Source organism: Theropithecus gelada, chromosome 5 (assembly GCF_003255815.1).
Source record: "Theropithecus gelada isolate Dixy chromosome 5, Tgel_1.0, whole genome shotgun sequence".
In the NCBI taxonomy this organism is placed as follows: Eukaryota; Metazoa; Chordata; class Mammalia; order Primates; family Cercopithecidae; genus Theropithecus; species Theropithecus gelada.
The window spans coordinates 50,949,282-50,970,155 of record NC_037672.1 but is presented as its reverse complement, the minus strand read 5'-3'; the positions used below and the strand labels follow the sequence as shown (position 1 = coordinate 50,970,155).

At 33.4% G+C, this 20,874-nt stretch overlaps 1 protein-coding gene across 1 annotated transcript in view; it reads left to right on the top strand.

Moving 5' to 3' along the window:
• The window catches only part of CCSER1 (coiled-coil serine rich protein 1), a 1,408,588-nt gene that overhangs the window by 752,417 nt on the left and 635,297 nt on the right, over positions 1-20,874 (top strand). Inside the window, exon 9 of the mRNA XM_025385587.1 lies at positions 10,932-11,009. Within this exon, the coding sequence (XP_025241372.1) occupies positions 10,932-11,009 (78 nt within the window). The remainder of the gene's footprint in view (positions 1-10,931; positions 11,010-20,874) is intronic.

Below are 20,874 nucleotides of genomic sequence, written 5' to 3'. Positions count from 1 at the left end.
TTATTTATTTTATTTTTTATTATTATACTTTAAGTTCTAGGGTACATGTGCATAACGTGCAGGTTTGTTACATATGTATACTTGTGCCATGTTGCTGTGCTGCACCCATCAACTCGTCAGCACCCATCAACTCGTCATTTACATCAGGTATAACTCCCAATGCAATCCCTCCCCCCCCCCTCCCCATGATAGGCCCCGGTGTGTGATGTTCCCCTTCCCGAGTCCAAGTGATCTCATTGTTCAGTTCCCACCTATGAGTGAGAACATGCGGTGTTTGGTTTTCTGTTCTTGTGATAGTTTGCTGAGAATGATGGTTTCCAGCTGCATCCATGTTCCTACAAAGGACACAAACTCATCCTTTTTTATGGCTGCATAGTATTCCATGGTGTATATGTGCCACATTTTCTTAATCCAGTCTGTCACTGATGGACATTTGGGTTGATTCCAAGTCTTTGCTATTGTGAATAGTGCCGCAATAAACATACGTGTGCATGTGTCTTTATAGCAGCATGATTTATAATCCTTTGGGTATATACCCAGTAATGGGATGGCTGGGTCATATGGTACATCTAGTTCTAGATCCTTGAGGAATCGCCATACTGTTTTCCATAATGGTTGAACTAGTTTACAATCCCACCAACAGTGTAAAAGTGTTCCTATTTCTCCACATCCTCTCCAGCACCTGTTGTTTCCTGACTTTTTAATGATCGCCATTCTAACTGGTATGAGATGGTATCTCATTGTGGTTTTGATTTGCATTTCTCTGGTGGCCAGTGATGATGAACATTTTTTCATGTGTCTGTTAGCTGTATGAATGTCTTCTTTTGAGAAATGTCTGTTCATATCCTTTGCCCACTTTTTGATGGGGTTGTTTGTTTTTTTCTTGTAAATTTGTTTGAGTTCTTTGTAGGTTCTGGATATTAGCCCTTTGTCAGATGAGTAGATTGCAAAAATTTTCTCCCATTCTACTGTTCACTCTGATGGTAGTTTCTTTTGCTGTGCAGAAGCTCTTTAGTTTAATGAGATTCCATTTGTCAATTTTGGCTTTTGCTGCCGTTGCTTTTGGTGTTTTAGACATGAAGTCTTTGCCCATGCCTATGTCCTGAATGGTACTACCTAGGTTTTCCTCTAGGGTTTTCATGGTATTAGGTCTAACATTTAAGTCTCTAATACATCTTGAATTAATTTTCATATAAGGAGTAAGGAAAGGATCCAGTTTCAGCTTTCTACTTATGGCTAGCCAATTTTCCCAGCACCATTTATTAAATAGGGAATCCTTTCCCCATTTCTTGTTTCACTCAGGTTTGTCAAAGATCAGATGGCTGTAGATGTGTGGTATTATTTCTGAGGACTCTGTTCTGTTCCATTGATCTATATCTCTGTTTTGGTACCAGTACCACGCTGTTTTGGTTACTGTAGCCTTGTAGTATAGTTTGAAGTCAGGTAGTGTGATGCCTCCAGCTTTGTTCTTTTGACTTAGGATTGTCTTGGAGATGCGGGCTCTTTTTTGGTTCCATATGAACTTTAAAGCAGTTTTTTCCAATTCTGTGAAGAAACTCGTTGGTAGCTTAATGGGGATGGCATTGAATCTATAAATAACCTTGGGCAGCATGGCCATTTTCACGATATTGATTCTTCCTATCCATGAGCATGGTATGTTCTTCCATTTGTTTGTGTCCTCTTTTATTTCACTGAGCAGTGGTTTGTAGTTCTCCTTGAAGAGGTCCTTTACATGCCTTGTAAGTTGGATTCCTAGATATTTTATTCTCTTTGAAGCAATTGTGAATGGAAGTTCATTCATGATTTGGCTCTCTGTTTGTCTGTTACTGGTGTATAAGAATGCTTGTGATTTTTGCACATTAATTTTGTATCCTGAGACTTTGCTGAAGTTGCTTATCAGCTTAAGGAGATTTTGGGCTGAGACAATGGGATTTTCTAAATATATAATCATGTCATCTGCAAAGAGGGACAATTTGACTTCTTCTTTTCCTAACTGAATACCCTTGATTTCTTTCTCTTGCCTGATTGCCCTAGCCAGAACTTCCAATACTATGTTGAATAGGAGTGGTGAGAGAGGGCATCCCTGTCTTATGCCAGTTTTCAAAGGGAATTTTTCCAGTTTTTACCCATTCAGTATGATATTGGCTGTGGGTTTGTCATAAATAGCTCTTATTATTTTGAGGTACATTCCATCAATACCGAATTTATTGAGTGTTTTTAGCATGCAGGGCTGTTGAATTTTGTCAAAAGCCTTTTCTGCATCTATGGAGATAATCATGTGGTTCTTGTCTTTGGTTCTGTTTATATGCTGGATTATGTTTATTGATTTGCGAATGTTGAACCAGCCTTGCATCCCAGGGATGAAGCCCACTTGATCATGGTGGATAAGCTTTTTGATGTGCTGCTGAATCCGGTTTGCCAGTATTTTATTGAGGATTTTTGCATCAATGTTCATCAGGGATATTGGTCTAAAATTCTCTTTTTTTGTTGTGTCTCTGCTAGGCTTTGGTATCAGGATGATGTTGGCCTCATAAAATGAGTTAGGGAGGATTCCCTCTTTTTCTATTGATTATTGATTGGAATAGTTTCAGAAGGAATGGTACCAGCTCCTCCTTGTACCTCTGGTAGAATTCAGCTGTGAATCCATCTGGTCCTGGACTTTTTTTGGTTGGTAGGCTATTAATTGTTGCCTCAATTTCAGAGCCTGCTATTGGTCTATTCAGGGATTCAACTTATTCCTGGTTTCGTCTTGGGAGAGTGTAAGTGTCCAGGAAATTATCCATTTCTTCTAGATTTTCTAGTTTATTTGCATAGAGGTGTTTATAGCATTCTCTGATGGTAGTCTGTATTTCTGTGGGGTCGGTGGTGATATCCCCTTTATCATTGTTTATTGTGTCTATTTGATTCTTCTCTCTTTTCTTCTTTATTAGTCTTGCTAGCGGTCTGTCAATTTTGTTGATCTTTTCAAAAACCAACTCCTGGATTCATTGATTTTTTGGAGGGTTTTTTGTGTCTCTATCTCCTTCAGTTCTGCTCTGATCTTAGTTATTTCTTGCCTTCTGCTAGCTTTTGAATGCGTTTGCTCTTGCTTCTCTAGTTCTTTTAATTGTGATGCTAGGGTGTCAATTTTAGATCTTTCCTGCTTTCTCTTGTGGGCATTTAGTGCTATAAATTTCCCTCTACACACTGCTTTAAATGTGTCCCAGAGATTCTGGTATGTTGTATCTTTGTTCTCATTGGTTTCAAAGAACGTCTTTGTTTCTGCCTTCATTTCATTATGTACCCAGTAGTCATTCAGGAGCAGGTTGTCCAGTTTCCATGTAGTTGAGCGGTTTTGATTGAGTTTCTTAGTCCTGAGTTCTAGTTTGATTGCACTGTGGTCTGAGAGACAGTTTGTTACAATTTCTGTTCTTGTACATTTGCTGAGGAGTGCTTTACTTCCAATTATGTGGTCAATTTGGAATAAGTGGGATGTGGTGCTGAGAAGAATGTATATTCTGTTGATCTGGGGTGGAGAGTTCCATAGATGTCTATTAGGTCTGCTTGCTGCAGAGATGAGTTCAATTCCTGGATATTCTTGTTAACTTTCTGTCTCGTTGATCTGTCTAATGTTGACAGTGGAGTGTTGAAGTCTGCCATTATTATTGTATGGGAGTCTAAGTCTCTTTGTAAGTCTCTAAGGACTTGCTTTATGAATCTGGGTGCTCCTGTATTGGGTGCATATATATTTAGGATAGTTAGCGCTTCCTGTTGAATTGATCCTTTTACCATTATGTAATGGCCTTCTTTGTCTCTTTTGATCTTTGATGGTTTAAAGTCTGTTTTATCAGAGACTAGTATTGCAACCCCTGCTTTTTTTTGTTCTGCATTTGCTTGGTAAATCTTCCTCCATCCCTTTATTTTGAGCCTATGTATGTCTCTGTGTGTGAGATGGGTCTCCTGAATACAGCAGACTGATGGGTCTTGACTCTTTATCCAGTTTGCCAGTCTGTGTCTTTTAATTGGAGCATTTAGTCCATTTACATTTAAGGTTAATATTGTTATGTGTGAACTTGATCCTGCCATTATGATATTAACTGGTTATTTTGCTCGTTAGTTGATGCAGTTTCTTCCTAGCCTAAATGGTCTTTACAAGCCCTATTACTTCTTGTAAAAAATACCTGCAATCTATTCTCACAGTGGTCATGATGAAGGATGTCAGGCAGTTTTCTAGTTGAGGTAGCATAAGGTTGAATAAAGATAAATATGTTATCCAGATGTTGTATTATTGATTTACTGACGTTCCTTCTTTTCTGTTTGTATTTAGAGTCTTGACCCATTTTTTAAACATACAAACATAGAATAAGTTTCCTATCCCTTTGTCCTTTTCTGCAATTTTGCAAAACCTCACATTGCTTTTCATGAGGTATGGGGACCCAAAAACTGAAAGCGTTTCAGTAACAGGCCAACTGTTAACACTTGTGAGTCCTAGGCCAAGAATAGGAATGAAGGCTCACAGAATGTAAGTCTAAATATTGAAGTTATAAATAAAGCTTTATAAACCGTGGAACAAAATATGTTCTAACCTCTTATCTTGGAAAGTATACTTTGATAATGACTTAAAAAGCACATTCCAATTCCAGATTTCTTTGGACTTCCTAGCATTCTCTGCAGGAACTTAGCAATGTGGAGAGAGCCAGCCTTTGTTCTTATTTAATTCCAATATCCATTGTTGAAACTGGGTAATGATTGCATAAGAGTTCTTTTTATAAGTCTCCCATTTTTTTCATGTTAGCAATTTTTCTACAACAAAAAGTTAATTTTAAAAAAGTTTAGTGTCTACTTGATAGCTCCTAGAAATTTTATGTTCTATGAGAGGAGGTTTTATTTGCTTGGCTGTGTTTCTTGGAAATTCTACTGATGTCTTCAGTGATATGCCCTCATTAAAGGTGGGTAACAATGATCAATGTGATCTGTATAATGTTGCATTTTCATTCTTGAGCTCATCTTTGGCCTTGGCATCATTAAGCAATCCTTATGATTCTCTCTCTGTCTCTCTTGCTTTTATTTTATTTAAATAATCTTTTATTATTGACACTGAAGTCCGTTATAAGATGATGGTCAAATTCTCTTTGTTCCACTTAATTTTTAGTTTAAACTTGTCTCAGAAGGCTGTGAATTTTCTCATGTTGAATTATGTTACTTTTCAATTTTAAAAGTTAGCTTTTCCCCTCTTTTACAGTGTCAGTTTTTCTAGAATATTTCTCTTTCCATAAGCTTTACCTTTAGATTCATGACTTAGGATCTAAATTTAGTATTATACTATTTTAAGCAGACTTTGTGTTCCTTTTACATTAAAAAAAAATCTTTTTCTAGCTTATACCTGTCTTTTGCCAAACTTTGTTTTGCAAATTTTGGATAGCAACATAAACGTTTTCTCTTTCCTTCAGCCTCAAGGTACATATTCAGTAAGTATGTAATCACTATCATATATATTTTCTATACCAGTATCTGTTAATTGTATTAATTAATGTGTGTACATTTCTTTTTATTATAGATTCTGAAGCAAACTACTACACATAGGCCATCATGGTCAAATTTTTAAAAGTTTATCTCTTTTTCATCTTGTTGATAAATTTCATCAACTTTTATGTAGGATATTCAAATAGACACGTAAGAGAAATTGGACTTTCTTTCGGGATTATTGAGTATTTTTATTTCAACTTGTTTTACTGCACTGAATAGCTGGAGTAAAAGACACTAAATATCCCTAGTCACTTGAGACTTCATTTTAAAAACCAGTTGTACTGGCTTTGCCATGGCTTTGTCTTGGTTTTGATTTCTATCACATTTCCTCCTCTTTAGTGCTTCCTCAGCAGCATGTACTTGAGTATGTGCACATGCAAATGCAAAAACATGGATATATTAGTGGTACCTGTTATATCTTTCATGCTCATTCAAGAGATATATATTTTTAGTAATAAAACTAAATTTTAAAAGCCTAAAAATTAGGAACCAGCCTTTTTAGATAGACATGATATGTCATGGAGTCAGATTCTATGAATATCCAATGTGTAAAACACACACACACACACACACAAACACACACACACACAGAATACACATATCCAAGAAATGATTTTAACAGTTTAAAACAGAATATATTTTTATATTACTCTGCTTGAACTGATAATATCATTGCTATCAAAAGGATTTCATGCCTTTTCAACATTTAGTTTTTGTTTGTTTGACATCTTGCTTCCAATTTTGTGTTTAACTCTATGTTGACTTTATCATTTTATTCCAAACTTATGCTCCAAAATGCATTGCTGATGATATTTATATTAGTAGGCATTCTGTGGAATTGTGCTTTTACAGGAAATACATTGGTATTTCCTGTAGATTGGTAAATCTGAAGTAATCTTAAGTAATCTTAAGTTGTTTCCACAGTTTAAAAAAAAAGGGGGGCTAATATTGAATCTGCAATAAAATATAGACAAGGTGGACACCAAAAATAGTTTTGTTTCCGTCTGTAATTACTAGCTGTGCAACAAGTATAAAAATACATATTTGCTATGTTTCCTTGAATATGTGATGTGGAGGCAGCAACACTATTTGCAAGCTTTTTAAAAGAGTTACAGTGTCTCTGTAGAGATACTGTACTAGGGTCTAGAGACCAGTAAAAAAGGTTTTCATCTGGGCTGCTCCACTTACTATCTTGTGTTATATTTAGCGACTGATATTACCAAAGTATCAGTTTGCTGTTTTTTATAAAAGGAACAAAAACACAGCTTTTGCATGTTCTGGAGAGGATTCATATACATATATATTACTTGATACAGTGCCTGGCATATAACCTACATTCTACTAATGACATCTATTATTCGTAGTAATAATTAAAGTGGTAACGCTTACAGAAGGAAAGGGAATGTGAGTACAGTTAAGTACCCTTAGTAAGTTTATATGTTTTATTAGGTTTATATATATTTATTTATGTTACTGACTTTTATTATACAAATGTCACTTATTACTTTTAATCTCAGATGAAATAAATTGGAAACTTAGAGAAGAAAAACGTATTTTTAATTCATATAGCAATATTATATAACTCAAAACCTACACATATTCAGGACTCAGATTACATGGAAATTTAACAATAAATGTAAATCACAAAATCTGTCACTTTCATCTCATTTTAGTTTTACTTTTTTACATAATATGCTAGCCCTTTTTGCTTTTTCTAAGCACACATGCTTTATTAATCATAAATGTGAAAAAAATAAGGGGTGTATTTTGTCATTGCTTGGAAAGGAAACTTAAAGACAATTGGGTATTTTGTCAGGGGCATAGATTTATTTATAAAATTTATCTACTACAAATTGAGTTGTTTTAATTCTTCACTATCCCTCTGAGAGAGGTTAGAAGAAGAAATGACAATGTCTGCTTACATGGGAGAATACTGAAAGAGAGCCACCTTAAATCACATGGTGTAAATTCATTGGTGGTCAAAGCTCAGCACACTTCCATAGTTTCTCTTCTCCGTATTGCTTCCTTCTGTATGGATGCATACATATATATCCCTTTTTATGTACAATATAAAGTGAAGGATGTATTTAAATAAGTTCCATCCTCATTTAGTTAAAATATTTTATGGCCTTTAATTATAAAATCATATTTTGAAAATTGAGCTGACTCTCAAATCTTTTGACATAGCATTCTATCCTTTCTGGCATAAACTTGAGTTACTACTCTAATCTCATTCCTCACATTGTTCCTTTAATTGACTCCCTTTAGGCAATTTTGAAGTAGTAGTTGTTTATGCATATCTTTGTCATGGTCTGTCTGACTTCTAAATATTTGCAAATACTATTGCCTTCTTAGGTTCCATGTCACTCAGTTCCACTTCAAATTGGCTAATAGTAATTCATTTTTCTGATGTTAGCTGGGATGTCGGTAGCTTCTACCGTTTTCATACACACACACCTCTGGCTCTCTCCGTGGTAACTATATTTTTCCTATAGAATGCTAATTGTCTTATTTTTCTGACTCACACTGGAAGTGTCTTCATAGAAAGGGATATATTTTCTTTTTTTCCCTTAGTGTTCCCTCTGCCCTAAGCAATTACCATAATATGCATTTAATAAAAAATTGTAAAATCCAAATATATTCCTATCATGAAGGTGAAATTTCTCTATATTGAAATAAACTGAAGATAATTTTAATCAAGAATTTAATCATTGGCCGGGTGTGGTGGCTCACGCCTGTAATCCTGGCACTTTGGGAGGCTGAGGCAGGTGGATCACAAGGTCAGGAGATCAAGACCATCCTGGCTAACACGGTGAAACCCTGTGTCTACTAAAAGTACAAAAAAAAATTGCCAGGCATGGTGGTGGGCACCTGTAGTCCCAGCTACTTGGGAGGCTGAAGCAAGAGAATGGCGTGAACCCGGAAGGCGGAGCTTGCAGTGAGCCCAGATCACACCATTGCACTCCAGCCTGGGTGACAGAGCCAGACTCCATCTCAAAAAAAAAAAAAAAAAAAAAAAATTAATCATTATATCAAATCAATGTGAAATTGAAAATATATGATGATACTTTATTTCTATATCTCTGATAAAATATATATATTTATGAAATTAATATAGATTTATTGCACAAGAAATCAAAACTATCTGCAATTCTACCCTCTAGTAATAGCTACTTTTGTGGTACATTTTCTGTTTAATTATCTATAAAACTCTTTTTATACATATTAAATTTATCAATCTATAAATTTCCATCTACCATTTAGAAATGCAAGAGCTCCATCAAGAATCATCTCCCGAAAGCTATGTATTCTTTCTTTAATCTTCTAATTGTATGTGACAGACATTTGTCATAAACTTTTGTATGTTTACGGTCTTCAATTATGCTAGAAATATTTAATTCTTAATTATTTGTACCTAAGTCTATAGGAAACTTAGATTTTATTCTCTACATTTGAGTATAGCACACATGTGCATACCATAATAAACAATTCCAATACATCATTTGCTGTAATAATGCCTACAAGAGGGAGTGACAATAACATTACCGGGAAACGTTTAATTTCCAAAGATAACTGTTACTTGAAGTTTTTCTTCGTTTGTTTGCTCTTGTTTTGGTTAGTATATTGGTTAATAAAGTTGTTTGGAACTTTATTTATCATTATTTGAATTTTCTAAGTCTTATAACTCAGACCAGTAATCCAGAAGTTACCAACACTGTCCAACTCCTATCCTCAGAATGAAAGCCCTTGAAATAGAAATGTGAGCTGTGGCATAATGGAAGCATTTGGCAGCTATTTTCCCCTGCTCTATACATTGAGTGCATAGACTCTAATTTATACACAGAAGTTTATATAATTACAGATTTGCAACAAAATTTACTTTTCACATACTTATGATTCCAATCTATCTCAAAAGTAGATAATCAAACTTTCCTAAACAACTTTTCAATGATGGACAACATTATTGCTCCTTTACCTATTACTACCTCTCCCTGTTCTTTTCTTCATCCCAATCAATATGTCTAGATAAATACAATTTGTTTTTTTCTCATTTGAAATTTGGTTTGGAAAATGCAGCCACATTTCTACTTATCTTTTTCAAATAATTAAAAACTTCTACCTCAGTCATGTAACATCTTCCTGCATGATCTAATCTTCAGATTTTTCTCTGACTAGCAGAACTAGATGTTTTGTGATTAGGGAAGTCAGAAGTGATGAGACATGAATAAAACATAAAATATTTCTTTTCTATATTTCAGTAAGTTAAACTAAGTTATATTTACCTAAATTATGTACGTACTTTGATAAACATCTCAGATAATCTTAAAAATACCAAGCAGCAATGAAGGAAAGTGTGAGGGAATAGGGAGGTAGGGGAAAAGGAGGAGAGGGAAGGAGAGGGAACAGGAAGGGAGGTGAGGATGGAAGAGTTTTGTGTAACTGGAATTCTTGAGAGTGAGGTTCTTGATAACTATTTTCAATCCTGGGGAAGGAAAAATTAAATCACAGTCCTTTATCATTTTCAAAAGAAAAGAAAATGATAGACCTTCTGCTTTAAAGCAAGTGGAAAACACAATCTCATGGAATCCCACACATTTCTTTGAAAACTGTCTCAAGTTACTTAAACTTCCTAAACTGTATGGCTTTTATTTAACATGAGTGGCATTTATAGTAAATATTTGAAGATAAAATGTGATCATGTGAGTACAACACTCTCAGCTGTGAGAGGCACTTCGTAAATACATCACGTAATAATTAAACTCAAGATCTCATTTCAAGTGACACATTCAGGAATGAGAAGGGCAGGTCCCAGAAAGAAGCACAGTCAAATTAGTTTACTCAGAAATCGTAGTTTTTCATTTGAAATATGAAATCCCAACCTCCTTCATATATTACTTCCCTTCTGTAGTTATCACAGGGTTGGATTAGTGTCAGTCTCTTGAAGTAGACATTCCTAAATGCGTAGAGGTTTTGGAAAGAAGAAGCATAACAAAATTAAAACAAACTGAATGGAATCCATTGGGTCATTTATTAAGAATATTTTTTTGTTTCAAATCTAAATGCTCTGAAACTGGATCAGCAAAATAATAGCGACTAAGTTATTTTAAAAAGATAACAGGAAACAAAGCATAGGCATTTTGTCTTGGATTTAAGCACATTGTGACTCTACTGTTGAACTGTGGTTCTAACTCAGTGACACCTAGAGTAGAAGAAAAGATGCTTAAGGTGGGACAGTTGTGACCTAAAAATTAAAGCTCTAAATATTTAAGCTAATTTTAAGAGCACTGACAGAGCAAAGCGTATGCACAGAGAAGAACATGAATTATACCCTAATCAAATTTTAATAAGTGGAGAATGTTAGTATAGAAGTACACACCTCACCAACAATATGTTGTTTTTTTCTTTTTTTTTTTTTCATTTTGCAGGGAAAAGTTCGGCATTTACAGAAGGCTTTTGCTTCAAGAGTAGATAAATCCACACAGACTGAACTACTAGGATATGATGTAAGTAGCTCTGTAAAATCATTTTTATCTTCGTTATTGGTATTCAGGCCTCCACAGTTTATTTACCTCTGCGGCTGCTGTGTCCATGCATTGATTTAACAGGATTTAGCGGTGCACCATTCATCTTTTGCTCTTAAACAATCCCCAATTACCTTCTGGAACTAAAAAAGATAATTACAGGCATCAACTAGCATACCAATGTCTTATCAATTTTTTTAAACCAACAATTTTGTTACAGTCTTTTGAATTAGTGAATTTGCAGACATGTCGAAGATATGCATTAGAAAACTAGGGCAATTTATTTTTAAGAAAATATTTATTTATTAACAGTTTAGTAAAGTTACTATGTTTGTAATCACCAAAGATGAAGCACATCATTTTTATATGCAGACACGTAAAAGCAAAAACAACTTTGAAGAAAAATTTAAATTTTTTTTTAGTCCTTGGGCTTCAGTGCAGGCAGCAGAAAGTAATTTAATGGAAAGTGTTTTTCTATTAGTGCGAAATACTTGTTGAACTGTCAAAACAGGATTGTAAAACTTGTTTTAATACAGTATTACATCTAGTAACATTGGATTATTTGGGAAAACATTGATATAAATACCCATTTTTTTCTTAAACACAGTTAAGAAATTTGCATTTTGACTAAGTTCATGACTTTAAACTTCCTCTTGATGAAAAAATGAAGAAAGTAATTTGATCTTGTAGCTAATATGATGACCCCCTCTTCTATTTAGAAATATTTATTATTATTTTTAGCACTCTGCTGATAACTAGAAATAAAATAGAGATAATTTTAAGTTTTATGATGATGAATAATGATAAATTATATGTTTATCTGCGTGTTCTCATTATGTTAAATAACAAACTTGGATGCTACTTTTGTGTTGCTGTGCAAACTATATTATTTAATGTAAAACTACATTAATTGTAGTTTAATTAATGTAAAACTATATTATTTAATTCAAACCAAAGCTTTGAATTAATGCACAAATTGTTTTCAAGTGTTTATATACCTCATTTTTTAAATTAAAAAGAACACTAAAAGCTATGAATTAAAAATTATTGTATTACACTTATTTTAAGATATATTTATTCTAGATATCTAAATTCTAGATCTCAATTTTGTGACTGAAATTCTTCTAGCAGTGTTGTATATTATTTAACACGTTAATTTTTAATTTTAAAAAGAAATAACTTTATGGTACTTAAAGAGGATTTACCACAAGTAATTCAATATTGGTCTTTTGTGGGGGATTTTTTCCTGTCTAAAAACTTGTTTTGTTTGTTTGTTTGTTTGTTATTTGAGACGGAGTTTCACTCTGTTGCCCAGGCTGGAGTGCAGTGGCGCGATCTCGGCTCACTGCAACCTCTGTCTCCTGGGTTCAAGCGATTCTCCTGCCTCACCATCCCAAGTAACTGGGATTCCAAGCACCCACCACCACTGCTAGCTAATGTTTGTATTTTCAGTAGAGACAGGGTTTCATCATGTAGATCAGGTTAGTCTCGAACTCCTTACCTCAAATGATCCACACACCTCAGCCTCCAAAAGTTCTGGGATTACAGGCATGAGCCAACACCCCCTGCCTAAAAATTTTTTAATAAAAATATTTATATGCTAGTCCTTAGGATATAAACCCAATACATGTTTTACAAATAACAACGTTTGTATCTATAAATCTGCAAGACAGAGAATTAAATATGAGTAATAAGATCATAATTTTCATTAAATCTTATTCCAATATAACATCATACAACACAGGGACTACAAGTTAAATTAGAATCCACTTACTTCGAGGCCCAAAATTTTTAAATAAGCTAACTGAATTTCAGAAAAACGAAGTCGCATTTTACTACTACATGACCTTTGTTGGAAGTCTAGTCTTTTATTTAAAGTAATGTGTTCAGAAAAGGGAAAACAAATATACATTTGGATTCAAATTTTCAATTTTATTCAATTTAAAGAAGCAATGTTTGAGAAATAGAATTCTAACTTTTTAAATGACAATATAAATATAAAATGTAAGACTTTTATGTAACACCATCAATTTTATGTGACACTATTAGTGATTGCTTGTGAGAATTGGTTACTGAGGAATGAATGACACCTCTGGGGAAATGACTAATCTGTGCATAGTTATTCTAGCACCATAGTTACCAGCAGCCTCTTATGTATTTCCCTATTCGTGCCTCATAATTTACTAATTTCTACAATATTTCTTATATCAAAGCCATTTAGTTCTCTAAGCATGAAAATAAAAATTTAAAACGAAGCCATGGTAATTGTTAATCCTCATTAAATCTTCATTGTTCCTAGCTTGTTTCATATGTTATAGTGATCGTTTAATGCATCTTACTGTACTGAATTAAGGTTAAAGAAGAATACTTTTTTGACAATGAGTCTCTAAAGAATCCCCTTCGTATGAACAAATTAAATTTCTAAAATATGCATCTAAAAACTTATGAAAGTAACTAGATGTAACTGTAATACTAAACTTTAGGGCAACTTGCATGTGAAAAACTGGGGATGGAAATACTTAAATCAAAAATAAGTAAAACACTTTCAGTATGATGAATTACATAACTGGAAATATATGATTCATAAATAGTACAATTTCTCCCATGACCAGGATATATTTTGAATATTTATTTGTAATTTTTGAAATATTTTATATGCAATAGTAATCATTTATTCTTCAATTTATGGTGTTTTGTTCTGTTTCACCCTCAGGAAATATAGTTTCACCTTATTTTAACTTTCAAAAATATTGTATACACACATGTATCTATTTATAACTTGCAAATTGTGTTTATTCGAAAACAAGAAATATCTCGTGGAAATCTTGTACATTATGGATGTTTCTTATACTCTTTTGTTTTCTTCTTAAAGCTGCCAGCATTAGCCACAAATTGTTCTTTACAGATTATTATGGACCATATTTTATTGGTATGAGTATCAGAATATATGATACTACAAGTTATCATTAATATAATTTCCTTGGGAAAATAACTCTTGCTATACATTTTGCTTAAGATAAGAAATAGAATCCCCAGAAAACATTAATTATAATAAAATCTATTAAAAATTCACTGCCATGAATAAGTTTAAAGATTTGTACAATAAACTAGTTTTATCCTGCACCAGATTTGTCAGGAGGCATGAAACTAATGTTAGTTTACAATGTGCTCTGACTTCTAATGCACGTGGCAAGACTTAAAAAAAAAAAAAAAAAAATCAGAGTGTCTCAGCACAGGCCTATAAACACCATAGTTTTTGTGATGAGGGAGATGGTTAAATAAATGATGAATGTGTCTTAAATAATCAATGTCAATTTAACCTCTTCCACGTTCCTCTGTCTGCACAGGCTTAGTTTATTGAAAGACCAAAGAATAATTTCTTAGGTGTCACTGTGTTATTAAAACAGGATAGAAGATGAATAGATGTAGTCAAGTAGCATTGCTGCCCATTCCAAGATTACATTGAAGGGTAGGGAAGTTTTTTATCTAATTACATCAAATGTATAAACAGATGTTTCAATATAGTATATATGCTGTCTGTAAATATTTTATAGCTTGAACTACTACAAATAGCGTTTTGATTACAATATTTGAGAGTGAATAATCAAGATATTCTAAGGATCTTATTTTCTGACAGTGAGAAATTCAGATACTTTCATTAATTTGACATCTTTATGGACAGCTTTTTTTAAACTTCCATTTTATGTCCTGAAGAAGGCTGTTTTTGAAAACGTGACTTTAAGTGTAAGTTTTCTTTTCAGATAATGCCTGAAATTGACACAGAATATTCACAGGATTTAAAAATTTCTCTGAGCCACAAATGCACTAAAGTTTTAAATAAAGCAGTTTCTTCCTTTCTTTAGCATGTGATTTACACTTATATTTAATAAGAAACCGTTTTTAGGCTTGAACTGGCAGTGTTTTCTTTAAGACTTCTGATGTTATCCGGTATTTCATTAAATATTAAATTATTAATTATTGTTAGTTTAAATATCATTAGAGGTTTCAATTTGGCTACAGAAAATGGACTGAACTGTGGTATCACATATTTTGTCTCAGTCATGTATGAATAAAGCATAAATCAGTTTATTAATGGATGCTCATACCACTGTTTGTTTTTACAAATATTTTAACACACTTTCCAAATGATGAGATTTGCTTTATAAATACAGTTTTCTACTTATATATGAGGAAAATAATATTATTTTCATCATGAATGTACACTTTGAAAAACTTTTCAATGCAATTATCTGTGTATTTCACAATCCCTGGTACTTTTCTCAGATTTAATTTTGGTGGTGCTCCTGGCTCAGTTAGTTTGCACACAGTCCTAAAAAATATGAAAATAGTTCATCATGCTGTATTCATGTTAGGAATAAGAATGATTAGTTTTTACTGTAATTGTTTTATTAGATAGAGCAGAAGTGTTTTTTGTGCTGTGCTAATATATTATGTCTGCCTATGGATTAAGCCCCGTTCTAAGAATTGAATAACTATCAATTAGGCTTTCTCATCATGCTGCTAGTATACTGTAGTTTATTAAAATTTCTCTTCTGCTTTTATTTATTACTTCTATCTTCTTAAATTCAGTACTTCTCCTGATCATGTATGAATGCGCTCTGGCATTTATTAGAAAAAAGTGACTCCCCCCTACATGCTTCATGTATTTATATTACTTATCTCAGATAATTCTGTTTATTTTTACAAATTAAAAAACATTTAAAAATTGAGTTATATATTCCAGATTTTCTTATGGACTATATTTTTTCCCATTACATTAAAGATAACTTTTAGATAAGAACATTGTTTAAAAACACCTATCATGTTTAAAAATGTGATTATCTGCCATGAGTGCTTATTAACATTTAATGGAGTCACATCTTATCCAGTGGTAATGTTCCAAGGGCATCACTTTGAAAATTTATTCATGCTTTCATTCAAAAAATATGACTAAGTCCCCTCTAGCAGCCAGGCTCCATTCTAGGTCCTCGGAATATATCCTTTAACCAAACAAAAAAAATATTCCTGCACGGAGCTTGCAATTGGTGAGGGCATACTTAAAAATCAATAAGCTAAGTAAATAAGCAAATTATATAATGCATTCGAAGGTGCTGAAAGCAATGTAAAAAATAAAAATAGCACAGAGAAAGAATAATTCTAAGTGTATAGTGGGAGGGTCAAAACTATGATCAGAAATTTTGAATAGGGCGATCTAGGGAGATCTGAGTTTGAGATTTGAGACTTAAAGAAGGTGAGGTGAAAATCGTGTGAAAATCAAAAATTCCTTTGTGATGTGCTTCTTGAATATTCCTTGGCGTCCCTTCAGTCAGTAAGAACTAAGCACTTTGTTGTTGCTGGAGCCCTAGATAAGAATAGCTTCATTTAGACGTCATGCAGCATAAAAATTATATTCTAGATCATAAAACCTAGATTCAGGCTCCATACATCAAGAGACTCACACTAGAGGAATACGGTCTACCTGAGGGAACAGCCGACTCAACTCTTCTGTATTATGTTCACCTAGCATAAGCACTGAGAAGAAATCTGGGTGAAATCAACCACACCATATTAATTACATTTGCTTCTCCTCTTTCTGTTTGTTACTTACATTCACCCTACCCTCTTTTTTTCCCTCAACAGTATTCTTCCAGAGCAGATAGAGTTGGATTTCTATGCTTTAAATATATAATTAGACTTCATTGTATATCAGCATATCCCATTTATCAGAGGTGTGCTGGTTAAACTAAACAAATATAGAAAGCACTCAATGATTACTTGGTGGAAAAAAAATTAAAAGCTGCTAATTTTTTTTATAATTCTAAAAATTTATAACAAATTAATATGCATTGTTTTATTCACAAAACATACAGGTGTGGATATTGCTATATGCTATTTTTCTATATTACTTCTTTTATATCTAACAAGTATTTAAAAATTACTGTGTTATGCCTTTTAGAATGAAGTATTAAACTCAAATCAGCATAGACAACTAGTAATTTCTAAACGTAAGTGCCAACATGCAGTTGTTTTTATAGTGTTGCACTGAGTAATTCTTTTTAAAATCATGAATATTTGCTTAGGAGCCAAATCCCCCTGGACTGATGCCAGGTCTTTAATTCTGCAGTGACTACATAGAATTAGTATCAGTGAACCGACAGCCCTTTTGTTAAGAGAATATGTGGTTGAGATCCTTATGAGGAAAACAGCAAGGCTAGATGTCATCTATGAAAGTTCTTGTAATTATAAAAATATTCATTAAGATGAAACTGCACACGAGGATGGGAAGAGAATGAGTTGTTGCTGGTCCAAGTTTGTAAAGCTTGAGTTGCAGAAGAAATAAGTTTTGAAATGATCTGCACAGCAGGGTGACTATAATTAATGATAATGTATTATGTATTTCAAAATAACTAAATTTCAAATGTCTCACTACACAAAAAGGACAAGTAATGTGATGGCTGATGTGTTAATGTGTTTGATTTAATCATTCCACATTGTATACATAGATCAGTATCAAAATATCACATTGCATGCCATTAATGTATACAATTTGTCAGTTAAAAATCATGTTAACTTAAGAAAATTTGAAAAGAGTACACACCCAGGAGGTTTTATATAGTTTAAAATAGTAATAATAGATATCATATTTGCTGAAAATTATGTTGTGGTAGTGTTGATAAAAGAGAATAAAAATATGTATTTGTTGAATGAAAAATTTCTCCCTGTCCACTTCTACTTCCAATTCATAGATTGCTACCTTTATAGGAAATCTAAGTTTAACTTCAAATCTTTCTAATATTTTTCCTAGACAGCCTTAGGAGTCTTTTAGAGTATCTAGTGTACTAAGTAGCATTATATAATAAGTCCTGGCCGGGCGCGGTAGCTCACGCCTATAATCCCAGCACTTTGGGAGTCCCAGGTGGGCAGATTACGAGGTCAGGAGATCGAGGCCATCCTGGCTGACACGGTGAAACCCCGTCTCTACTAAAAATTCAAAAAAAAAAAAAAAATTAGCTGGGCGTAGGCGGTGCACGCCTGTAGTCCCAGCTACTCAGAAGGCTGAGGCAGGAGAATGGTGTTGTGAGACAGGGGAGGTGGAGCTTGCCGTGAGCCGAGATCGCGCCACTGCACTCCAGCCTGCAAGACAGAGAGAGACACTCCGTCTCAAAAAAAAAAAAAAAAAAAAAAAGAAAAGAAAAGATAAAAGAAGTCCTTACAGAAAGAATTTTTACCACCCCTTGGAAGGAAGCACCAAGTATAAGCTTGAAGTATCTCTCATTGTCTATTTACAATGCATCAATCAATTGCTGCTAATTATTATAATTTGTATGAAGTTAAGTTCTATGACTTTGGTCAGGTGCTTTTTTGAAGTAAATTTTTGTGGACTTCTATTAATTTATTTCTATCAAAAACATTGCTTTCCTTTGATGTGGTCTACAATCAGGAAAAATTTGCAAAAGGAAATGTATCTTTATTTTGTATATATACATATACACACACACATATGACATACCTATATACATACATGATATATATGTACATATATTGGCATACATAAATATCCTTGAAATATATATATATATCCTTGACATATATTTGAAATATATATATATTCTTGGAATATATATTATATCCTTGAAATGTATCTCCTTGAAATATGTCAATGAAATATATATCTGTACATATGCACACACCAAAACGTTATGTATTAATACACACACGCATGCACATGTATACACACACACACAAATAAGACATAGGTAAAAAAAAAAGTTTGCTTTTATTTAATGTATTATTCCCATCATAGAAGTTAGAATTAGATGCATTCTTTAATTTTTCTGTGTATATAATAAGAATTACTGAGTATCATATCTTACATTAACGCAATGTTTAAAATGATTATTTGAATTTTAATATGATTAAATTGAATTTATATAACTATTAGCTAGGAATATTTGCTGTCCATTTTATTATACTTGGTACATATTAATATAAAGATAATTTCTTTTTAAGGTAGTAATCAAATTAACTCTCAAAAACACCAATTTTTTACTCGCGGAAATCATAAACCCATATACCTTCTAATGAAATAGTGGTAACATTTTTTTCCGTAACATAGATGATGGTATTTTGGTTTTCACAGTACACTAGCTCATGACTTTTCTGTTTTGTCTTGGTTGAGCTTTTGTTTCACTAGGCTATCAGATTTCGTTAAGTTACTTAATTTTTCCCTCAATTTTCTCATGAGATCTGCTATTCCCTTTGACAACTCTACTTGTACTTGATTTAGATGCACAAAACTGGATAATATGTACCAAGAGCATTAGTCCTCATAGTGGTCTTTGTCCATCAAAATGTTTTTCAGCCACCTGATTCATGCTTTGGGAATTGAGAATAGCTAGCTTCTACCTTTTGCCAGTGAAATAACTAATATTGATTTGAGAGGAAAAAGTCATTGAAATGTTTATATTAATAGTGTTTCAAAATAAAACTGTAAAGGGATTTTTAACTTATAAAAAGCCACAGAGAGATAAAGGGGAAAAAAAAAATCCATAAATGTTTGGCTTAATAACAACAATAGAACAGGGATTTTCAGAATATTACATTAGAAAGTTTCCTAAAAGAGAGCCACGTGTAGCATTAACTTTATGCTCTATAAAATAAGAACCCCAGTAAATTTTACTCTTTTTTGATGCCACATTGTTAAGACGGTAATTAGAATTTTAAATTTATAAAGTTGATCTATTATAGAGAAAATTTATACCAAAAAGAATGTCATTTGCATTTCAGAGTACTTAAAGAATCAAAGTTCTATACATACCAGAATTATTTCAGGTTTGCCATTATTTTATAAGTTTTGTGGTTATAAATGGATTTATAGATTTGAATTTAAACTATCACATAAGAGGATATTTATTTAAAGTGTGGTCTAATATAGAGTAACTTTCAGCGAGAAAAGTAGTTAAACAGGTTTAGCATTTTGTTGTATTGGAAAAGTATACCCTAAATATGAATGAATTATTCATAAGCCTAAGAAAGTGCTAATATAGAATGAAAAGTATTATGTTTTTAAGTTTTGGGGGTTATAAGAAACACTTAGAGCCGGGCGCAGTGACTCACGCCTTTAATCACAGCACTTTGGTGGCCGAGGCGGGCAGATCACCCGAAGTCAGGAGTTCAAGACCAGCCTGGCTAACATGGTGAAATCCCTTCTCTACTAAAACTATAAAAATTAGCCAGGCATTGTTGCGGACGACTGTAATTCCATCTATTCAGGAGGCTGAGGCAGGGGAATCGCTTGAACCCGAGAGGCAGAGGTTGCAGTGAGCCAAGATTGTGGCACTCCATGCTGGGCGACAGAGCAAGACTCTGTCTCCAGAAAAAAAAAAAAAAAAAAAAAAAAAAAAAAAAAAAAATTTTTTCGTCTCAAAAAAAAAAAAAAAAAAAAAAAAAAAAAGAAAGAAAGAAAGAAAGAAAGAAGCAATGTTGTTCCAAAAATGTTACCTAGAAGTGTTTTTTGTTTGTTTGTTTGTTTGTTTTGGGACCGAGTCTTGCTCTGTCGCCCAACCTGGAGTGCTGTGGCGCGATCTCAGCTCACAGCAAGCTCCGCCCCCCAGGTTCGCGCCATTCTCCTGCCTCAACCTCCCGAGTAGCTGGGACCACAGGCGCCCGCCACCATGCCAGGCTAATTTTTTTCATATTTTTAGTAGAACCGGGGTTTCACGGTGTTAGCCAGGATGGCTAATCTCCTGACCTCATGATCCACCCGCCTCAACCTCCCAAAGTGCTGGGATTACAGGCATGAGCCACCGTGCCCAGCCGAAGTGTTTTTTTTTTTAATTTATGAAAA